Raw genomic sequence first — 9,980 nt, 5'->3', positions numbered from 1 at the left:
GTGTCTAGTATCTAGTATATGTTTAGTATAACGCTAGTACAGCGTCAACGTAAGCTTCTAATTTTCATTTCAAAGTTAGTAAACATCAGATCAGTTCTGAAGTCGACTAGTTGTGAAATGAGTGAAGAACTGAGAAGAAGGATAAATGGACGCAACGCGGACAGCTTTCGCACTCGTCAACGAAGCTGCGCACCAACTGTCGGACCAAGAGCTCAATGCCGACCTGTTTTCGACTGTTCTTTCAGTGTTCTCTTACTCAGATGAGAGCAAAAGAGTCAAGTGGCACTGCCAAGCCTATGAAGTCACCTACTACACACAGAACGCTTGAGAAATGTTTCCTGGAGTTAAGCCAACGAGGAGAACTACTACTCTTTCTTCCCAGTTTCGACTTAAGACAAATTTCCCGTTTCCGTGACTCGAGGTGAGCAATACCCATCGAAAGCCAAGCAGAAATGTGCTGGGCACAATGAGGGAGAGGTGGAGAGGTCGACGGCAGCTGGTGTAAACGAATATAGTGAATTCCAAGAAATGCTAAACCCTTCAATGAAACCGCCACAGGGAGGGGCTGATGCATTCACGAACAGCTTAATGCAGCACAGACGAACCAGCTGAAAGCTAGGGTGGATACGGCTCATGGACCTCATCGTGTGTATGATTCACGAAACTTACGAACATCCTGGGATTGCGATTGCGAGGAAAAAGAAAAACTGGAAACGATGCTTGAATCAGCATGATCATTGAGGACATATCAGTAACAGTGTTAAGCCGATGCTTTTTTTATTGTCATCTTTTTGTCGTTTTTCGGAGTGGATGAAAGTTAGCAAAATAAATTACTGGGCTTTTGTTGATTCCATTTTAAGGGATCATGGAAAAATGTTTTCGATGCAAAAATTGTACATATATGGAAAAAATCGCTTTTGAGACTAATAGCTTAAATATTAGCCAATGTGTTAAATAACAGATGATTGTTGGTTTGGTTTTTACTGGAGGCAAACATGGAATTCGCATTTTCTCAGTCACAGACATCGCCTACGAAGAGCACATAAACTAACCAGACTTGGAACTTTTAAAAAATAAAGCTGCTAGTGTTACTTGCTTTTTCTTTCGTTTGGTCATAATTATTCCTCAGAATCGTATCTATGATAATCGCTGAACTACATATGTAGTACATCGCTTATTCTCGGGAGAAACGCCGCAGTTTTGGGTGTAGATGTGTATTCCTTTCACCACAAATAAAGGACGTTCGTTACGCCGAGAGCAACCCGCAAGGAGATGAGACAACTGCAAATCGCATTTTACTGGACAAATCTGGATTATCCTGATGCTGTAAGGATGCGTGACTTCACGATAAATCAGCGATTCCCTAAACTGAAGGGAACACTGTATGAACCATCGTCAATAATAGCGAGCAGAAATGAGAGAAAGGACTGTTTTATATGTGAACAAGTGTAGAAAAAATACAGTGCATATGCATACTACACATTATTCCATTGCCACACGCTTCTGCTATTGTCGTGAAGAGAGAGGATTGTGCACACTTTTCCTCGAGATTTTTCATCCACGGTGTTCAACTCGGGCTCAGAGCCATTTCGGGACGGGGTCGTCTACTGTGTTCCTGCTGAAATCTCGTCGTTGCCCACCACTCTGGATCTAAGGGAATTTAAAATTATGGGAGTACTGAAGCGCAGTCACGCAAGAGTTATACTGTCGGGATTACTCCAGACCCAAGTTGGCTGCGGCGATCATTCTTAAGAACGACTGGTAATTTGGTGAGACCACCTGCGCCTCCGTCCAGCGCCGTCAGCCGTGTAAGAAAACTTGGGTACCAACGGGGAAATGTAGACTTTGAATCCGTGCCCTCACTTACCGCATGGTTCAGTTTTTTTGGCCAAAGGGAACTGTGCTCACGAGAAATTACTGTAGGAAATCCTCAAGATGAGCGTTTCATTCACCTGCTCATTTCAGGAATTTCATTTGATGATTAGAGCGACACAAAAACCACATGCGTATTTCATGAATCGGGTTAAGCAGTTTTCGTTGGACCTGGCCTATAGTTTAAAAAGTGGAGAAAGGTAAAGGAGTTTCATTTCTTTTTTAGATTCAATTTTCTCTTTCACTCTCTTCTCCCTACTGAAAGATGATTGCGTGCTCATCTATGCCTATCGAGTCAATCACTTTAATATTCTAGTCGGAACATCTTATAAGAACTTCATTTCACGGGTGTGTCAAGGACAGGATACAGTTCAAGTTCTAAACTCAATCAGAATTGTGGGGGCGAGCCGATGTGTCAAGGCAGTGTTTTCATACTCCAAAACAAGACTGGTGCCTGTTTAATTCCGGATAGAAGAAAGCCTTGGCTAGCAGTGATGCGGTTTTGAACTTTCGATAGCGCGTTCGCGGCTGAACCTCTTATCGGCTGCGCTATACGATAATCTTCTTATATTAGAAAGGTTCTCAATATCATTAAAGGAAACGGCGGGAGCCGTGAGACCGAGGGACGAGCTCCAAATTGGCAGATTTGCCGCGTGCTTTTCACCAATCCTATTGCGAAGGGTGCAGAGCAAGAGATACCATATCGCCGAAGGTGTTCACCGCGCTATTACATCGACAGAATTACCTCACACAATGAAGCAGCAGGATGTGCGGGTTGGTAGAAGATTTTGGAGCTCCTAGTTCGTGGACGACATCTTCTTGTTTCCACAAAGTGCTTGCGGTACTTTTGTGCCTGAATGAAGCAGTTGGTGCGGGAAAGGAAGGAAAAGACAGTTCATGACGAAAGCCCATTGTCGTAAATTAAAGCTAATGAATTCTTGATGATGGAGATTTCTAGGTTTCCTAGATCTTAAACGTTTCTAAGAGTAATGAAGAAATAGTTGAAGAAAGAGATGTTCTGGAAGAGATCACTGCGGGATAACTATTTACAAAATTGTCTCTCTGTGTATGCATGTTTACGTTTTCTTCCACGGATTTATACTTTATAAATTTCCCTGCATCGCCTTACTCAGATTAACTAGCTAAAAGATGCAGGTGGATAAATAGCTACTAAAAATGGTCAGTGTTTTCCACAGCCGAGAAGAATATTTAGAAAGAAACGAAGAAGAATTCTCGTGTAGTACAAATTCCGCACAGCGTCGTATTTGGATGTAGTTTACTCCAAAGAGAGATTGGCTTGGTTACTTGTCCAAGTGCTTGGCACAAAGTGAGGGGACGACAAGGACAAACGAGGATTCTGTACATCGTTGTAGATGTGTTTCACAGAAGTTATGGCAGATAAAAAGGACTTTATTTAGTCAGCAGAGAATAGGAGTATGGTTCAGAGAATAGGAGTACACCCGCATCCGTTCATTCTTGAACGGAAAGAGAAGAATATGTTCAATTATCTCTAAAAAAAACAAGAATACTATCGTTTATATGGATTCGCGATAAATAAGCACATCGTTGCCATGGTGATCTTTCAGAGCGTGATATATCTGCCAATGAACGCGTCTTTTATAACGACAGAGGTAAGAGGACTTGTTGTCATTTTATATGATGGTCAATTTATGTGTGTTATAGGAAAATTATTGCCAATGAGGGCACTCATTATTTTGTTTTATCAGTTTAAGTGCAAATCAATTTCGAATTTCACTGTTCGAAAATCTTTCTGCAACTAAAACCAATAAAAATGCTCTTCATCTGAGTTAAGCGTTTATAATCTTAAAGAAGCACAGGGTTTTTTCGAAGCTCATGTTGACTTATTTGGTTTAAATCTATCAATTCTTCCAGATATGCAGTTAGTTCAGAAATATGATTATAAGATCTCAGCCTAGTGTAGAATATTCTACCTAAGGAAATACATTGAGATATCACCCACAATCATTCGGTGCTAGCCGAGACAGGCGTTTAGGAAGGTATAAAGCATAAAGGATAAAGTCACTGGCGTCTCAATCCTCTCGGATTGAGCATGCGCCAACGCGTTTTTCTGCAATTCGTAATCGTTGAGGGTTTGGTACGCGTGTTGTCCTATGCCATGACTTGTGGGGGTCAGCCGATGATCAAGTCAGTGTTTTTATCTTCCCAGACAAGTCTGGTACCAATTTATCGACCCCGGAGGGATGAAAGGCTTGGTTTGCATTAGGGCGGTTTCGAACCCTCGACCGTGTGGCTACAACGGACCTCGAACCGACTGCGCCACACCTGCCCGTAAACTTAGGAAGGTATAACTAAATGATAGTTACGGGGAACCAAGCGTTTAGGAAGGTATAACTAAATGTCTTCCAGGTGCTTGAATAGGAAAGGATTTTGAAGGTATCGCGAGAATTTTTTTTCTAAGTGAAAGAAAGCGCAGATTTGTTCCCTATTGCCTATTTTGTTATTAGTTCTCCATGAATCATTTTTATTCTCCTAGGCTCTTTTGGCGGTTTTGAGACAATTTCTTCCTCCTAGTAGTAGGTGCAGATGTGGTGATCATTGTAGGTTTTTTTGATGTCCAAGAAATGTTGCATTTAGAAAATGAGGGAAACTGCGCGTTATCTGCTGAAATACATAAAATTCTTCGTCTTTGCAGGCTATGTAGTTTTTGGATTCGCAATCCGGAAAAAGCAAAGTTGTTCTGGTCAGGCTCCTGGACATTTCAACTTCGGCTGTAGCGCAAGATTTTGAAGGCATTTTTCATCTTACTTATTCTAATTTACCTAATTTGAATGGATTGCTTCATAAGATCGACTCGCTTGCTTTGCAGAGCATCAAAGGAGGTTACATAATTGACTGTAGAAAGTTACGCATAAATTGGGAATGGGCAGCAAGCTATGACACAAAAACTTGCAACTAACCCGAAATTTGCGAGTGGGCAAAGGATGAAACGTTGTTAGTTTTCTTTCCGCCACCTCATTGTATTTTCCTCATGAACTATGAGTGTCATTCATTACACTCCTCCAGATCTCAAAGTGTCCAAAATGAATGAGAAGATGGAGCAGGGGATTCATACACCTTAACCTTAATGCAGATGTTTTGTTTAATTGCGTTGTAGATCCATTACGTTTGGAAACCCATTCTCATTTTTTCACGAGTCTACTTGCTTTTTCTAGAATTTCAGCTCTGCTTCTGCCAAGTAGTTGCACATGATCTCGTCAAATAAAGAAAAAAAAAACTAAAAAAAAACCTTTTCTTCTCTTTTACTCTTCAACGTTCTTTAATAGGTATGATGAAATCAGTAATCATCCTTGCGCACAATACCTTTTTTGGATTGATAATCCTTTCAACAGTATTTTTTCGTAGTTTTCGCGAAGAGAATATCACCCAACCACGTAGAGAGTAGTGCACAGGCAAAATCGTGCGCCACACCTCTTGTTCGGATAAAAGAACATCTAAATGAAATAGAAAAACCGAGCGCAGCTATCTCTCAATTCCGTGCAGCTGCTACGGTTCCAAAGTGCGGATCGGAAATGGTGGCTTACAGAACTGCCGAACCGTTCTAGATGAGCGGTAAAAGTCTAGATAAGCCTATTATACGTCGAAGTTCATTTTTATTGTTATTGAAGGCGTTTTTTCTTGTTTTGTTCTGTGTTAATAGTTGTTTTATTCAGTATTGTGGAGGACGTTGAGTGCATTAAAAGAATAAAAGGATGAAGTGTCTGGCGCTAATCAATCCGCTTGGGATGTGCCTGCACTTCAGAATCGTTTGAGGTTGCGAGTCTAGCCTATACAATGATTTGGCGGAGCTAACCGATGTGTTAAGTCAGGGTTTTTATCCTCGCGGACAGGTCTGATACCAATTTATCGACTAGAGGAGATGAGAGGCTTGGTTAGCACCAGGGCGTTTTCGAACCGTTGACCGTGCGGCCTTTGCGGAACCTATTACAGACTGCTATTGGATTACCGTAAATCTACACGAAAAATCCGCTATTAGGCCGTCTATGAGCAGACTTCGACGGGCGATAGCCCATCTTTACACGATTGTACGTTCAGTAATGGCGCCGAAATTTAATATTTGCTCTTTCATGTTCAGGGACTTAAATATTGAAAGAAGTTTTACAACAGATAAAGAAGTTGATTATGTGGAGCTACTAATGAGTTACTTTGATAAGATTCTTCGTAAATTGCACATGTGTTCAACGTGCCCATCTTCTTGTATATGAGGCTTATCTTTTTGAAATCGGGAATAGCCGATTATTAAGGGCTCTAGTGCGCCTAAACAACTAGCCTCTGTATATGGAACTCAAGTGTGATTCTGCTTTATGCTGCCGCCGCTACGGCCGCTACGAAGCACTTTACGTCCATTAGGAATTCTTTGAATTCCAAAAAAAAAAGCACTCAATGTTAGGAGTATAAAGTGGGGCGCTATAGCTTGGTAGAGTGAGAATGAATATCCTTCAGTATGTGCCCCTCAGCCTTGTCGTCATCATTGAAAGGTATTCTTAGTTTATTCCTCAGATCCAGATCGCATTGAAGTTTAAAAAATAATTACGAGTAAAAAGTGCAGTCAAGTCATGTTCTCATAACGTTCATGCCCGACTTTGATTAGCCAAGGTGCCACAAAATCCATATGATCACGCATGTATTGCTCTCATTTTAAGAAATTCTCACATTTCAGGACATTTGCCAGATATTTGGTTGCCTACCTTCCCAGAATATCTACTTTTCAGCAATTTGGGAGCACAGCTGGTTACGGTACGTTTCCTCTTCTCATTTCTTCCCAAGGAATATTATTTTCAGGTAGAACTGCTCCGTCGTCACCATTCCCGGAATGGTCGTATCCGCAACATGATGCGTACCCCTACATGACTCTACTAGCTGCCCCTCGTCTGTCTTTTCCCATTCACGCTGCACCAACGTTTATGCGTGCTCCTGTCGCCGCGCCATATTTCCATCCTGGATATGCATATCCCATGGTGTGAAGTTATGATAACTTTGTCATAATTTTGCTTTTACGCTTTGCTCAGCTTCTTTTTTGCTTCCCAGTGGAACACGACGAACATCACTCTCATCCAGCGCAGAAATCGGCTTTGAATTTTTTCCTGTGGCCATTTGTGGGATCATATCTCAATGTATTTCTCATCGACATTTTTCTGTTTTCTTGTCGATGAAAGCAACAAATGTATCCTTTCAGTGGTGTAAAAAATCTACCCGCTTGAATCCGGGCATGGCGATTCTTTTCCTTTTGCATTAAATGGTGCAGAGAATGAGGATGCTTAACGACACTCTATTTCGACTAACGCTGCGGCGTAGTCGCCTTCTTCAGCCTCGGGAAAGTCGATGACATCTGCAGTGTATTCTCTAAAACATCTTATCACAACGTAGCTTAGCATTCAGCAAGAGACGAGAGTAAGAACCCGATCAGAGAATCTGATCGGTGTTTGAGAGAATCCGTTGCATATGTCTTTGACTTCGTTCAGGAGAAGACTACTGCGAGACATTGACCGAAATAAAGTGCCGTTAACAATCTCCTGAATCCCCCTTGTTTTAATGCTCACCTTTCAGTATCCACATCCGCAATATTATCGGCTCGGTTCCAATGCACATGATACGTCGCCGGCTTACACTACAGGTAATTTTCTTTTTTTAATCTGGAGTAAGGAAAAAACTGAACCAAGTTTCTTGTAAAGAACTCATTTTGCAAAAATTCAGAGTCATCTGGAAGGAAGTAAGCAGTGCGGGCGACAGATCAAAACTTTTCCTCTAAATATAAATAGTTATAGATGGCCTAGCGCGAATTAACGTGCCAATACAGAAATCTTCAAGCTTTATTGGGGTATTATCAGTAGAACAATAGGTGGCAGGTGTAATCTGGCATTAGATGATAAGTACAGATGTCAGATGAAGAGTACAGATACAGATGCGAAGATGTGCACGTCGTCTTCTGGAAGGGCTGGGTCCGGAAGGGAGGGCGTGAGGAGCACCTCGCTCCTTAGGGTCGTCTTCCGTTCTCCTCGGTGTTGCTCAGACTGCCATGTTATGCGCGGCGTTGGTTTCCGCGGTCCCTGCAATCAGCGGCTTTCATCCGCGAGTACAACGATCGCGCTCTACGCACTGTTGATCGCTTCTTGTGCGACCTCATATTTCTTACAAAACTAATAACTCTTACAAAATTCATTCCTTTTTTGTTTTCTACAATCCTTTTCTGTGTTTTTGACAAATTTTCTACACCCACCTTACAAAATTCAGTTGCCTATGGCAAAACAAAATTTTTTTCTGGGATGGTACAATTGTTTCCTCACCTTGTTGTATATCATAATCGATGGGGATTAAAATGTCTGAGGTTAGATCAGAGGTGTTTTTACATTTTTAGGGAGCAACATAGAGGAGTTCGCGAACAGTAGATCTTAATCTTTATCACTTTTGACTAGTCACTAGAATCAACGGAATACCGACAATAACGAGTGGAATGACCTCCAGTCCCTGATTTTGGTTGATCCTATCCTTCTTCAAAGTCCTTCATTAAAATCGATTCTGATCCGACACTTTGGATCTCTTCGAGTCTTTTTTACTTTGTGCCCATCATAACATCAATGCTCCGATTGATTTATTAAATTTATGGATCTCTGGGAAACTGTTCACCTATGAACATTAAAATACGACCTTCTTTTCCCTTTGGTGAATGTGAAATTGAACAGAAACAAACGAATTCACTTCATCTGCCGTTTTTTGAGATTTTTTCGTTTCTTGAAGAAAGAAATTCGAAAGCGAGAAACCATCCCTTCTCCGAAGCCTTCCATGAAAGTGATTACAACTTTTTATGACGAAAACGTTTGTTCGCTGAGGAAACCACAAATTGTTATATTAGAGTTAGCGCCACTATAATTTTCTGGTCAGGGGGCTAAACATATCGAGCAAGAGTTAAACCACGCCCATCTAGCTTCCTACAAATTCCACAGGATCTGTTCTTGGCACTGAAAGAGGGCAATATTTGGATCAATAAGTTTGGTAGGATCTCACATACTCATATCGCAGAATGTTTCAGAATACTAGAAGTACGAAAACCCACAATATTATGTATATTTTACATCTGGACATTTCCGACTGTTTTCATTTCTTCTTACTTTTCCCTCTTTTAGTACGTCAGCAAGGAATGGAGCCAGCGACATCCGATGACGATGCGGAACTTGCCCCTTCAGAAATTAACGGTGCGCAAGTGCAACGCTCTTCAGGGGATCGCGGTTTTTTCGCAGCGTGCCTTAAGTGCGCTCAAAAATTGCGCGTCGTTTAGATGATGGTCGCCTTGCGGATTCGCTACTTTTTTATCCAGAACTTCTACGCACACGTCTTTATCGACAACTTCAAGCTATGCGAAGATCATATCGATTGGGCAAGGCTCTTGAAAAAATGAAGATATCATAACTTAAGGATTTGGCGAAGGAAACGATGGATGCTGCGTGATACATAAATATTCACGTCCTATTTTCGCAGGCGTGTAGTTTTATTATTTCAAAAATAACCAATTTACAGTTCACAAGTTCAAATCAAAATAAATCGATGGCTGCATTCCACATATGTGCATAGAAGTCCTCCAGATCTCGTGAACATTCCATTTGAGACAGAATCTCTTCCTTCTGGAACAATACCGAATTGACAACAAGTATGTTTTTTGCAGCAAACCTCTCTCAGTTCGAAAGAAAACTCTGTTAACAGAGAAACGTACCTACGACAGACTGCTCAATTCTTTTTTTTTTCACTTTCACTGTATACTTGTCGAATTCTCTGATGACTTTCACGACCAAAATTAAATAATTTAAAATTAGATTCAAAATTTCGAACTAAATAAAATTTGTAAAGATTACATAAAATTTTTAAAACTCCTTTCCCAAAAGCTTTCAGTGATCACAGTTCAAAAAACTCTTGTTTCACATATTTATGCAACTTCATAAACAATCTTCTCACAAAATAAATTCTATCGGACCCGTGCATTGGTAAAAATACATATCGATTTGCATTTCACATGTATAACCAGCGATAGGAGAGAGGAAGAGAGAAAGAGTACAGCAATATAACCGGACATGTAAAGA

General features: G+C 40.9%; 1 protein-coding gene across 2 annotated transcripts; it reads left to right on the top strand.

The window, feature by feature from the left end:
- Window positions 1-260: 260 nt before the first annotated feature.
- RB195_001762 (uncharacterized protein) lies at window positions 261-9,315 on the top strand (the record flags this gene model as incomplete). Of its 2 annotated transcripts, none has more annotated exons than XM_064198693.1 (6): window positions 261-421; window positions 6,572-6,648; window positions 6,694-6,869; window positions 7,459-7,525; window positions 9,033-9,101; window positions 9,185-9,315. In XM_064198693.1, the coding sequence occupies 6 exons, from the start codon at window positions 261-263 to the stop codon at window positions 9,313-9,315; spliced, it is 681 nt and encodes a 226-aa protein (XP_064054574.1). The 2 variants fall into 2 exon arrangements, with proteins under 2 accessions (XP_064054574.1, XP_064054575.1); XM_064198694.1 differs by lacking the exon at window positions 261-421 and adding an exon at window positions 6,340-6,389.
- Window positions 9,316-9,980: the final 665 nt, after the last annotated feature.

The sequence above is a fragment of the Necator americanus genome, chromosome IV (genome assembly GCF_031761385.1).
Source record: "Necator americanus strain Aroian chromosome IV, whole genome shotgun sequence".
Classification (NCBI taxonomy): Eukaryota; Metazoa; Nematoda; class Chromadorea; order Rhabditida; family Ancylostomatidae; genus Necator; species Necator americanus.
The sequence above is the reverse complement of the archived record's forward strand: the minus strand, read 5'-3'. Positions and strand labels throughout refer to the sequence as shown.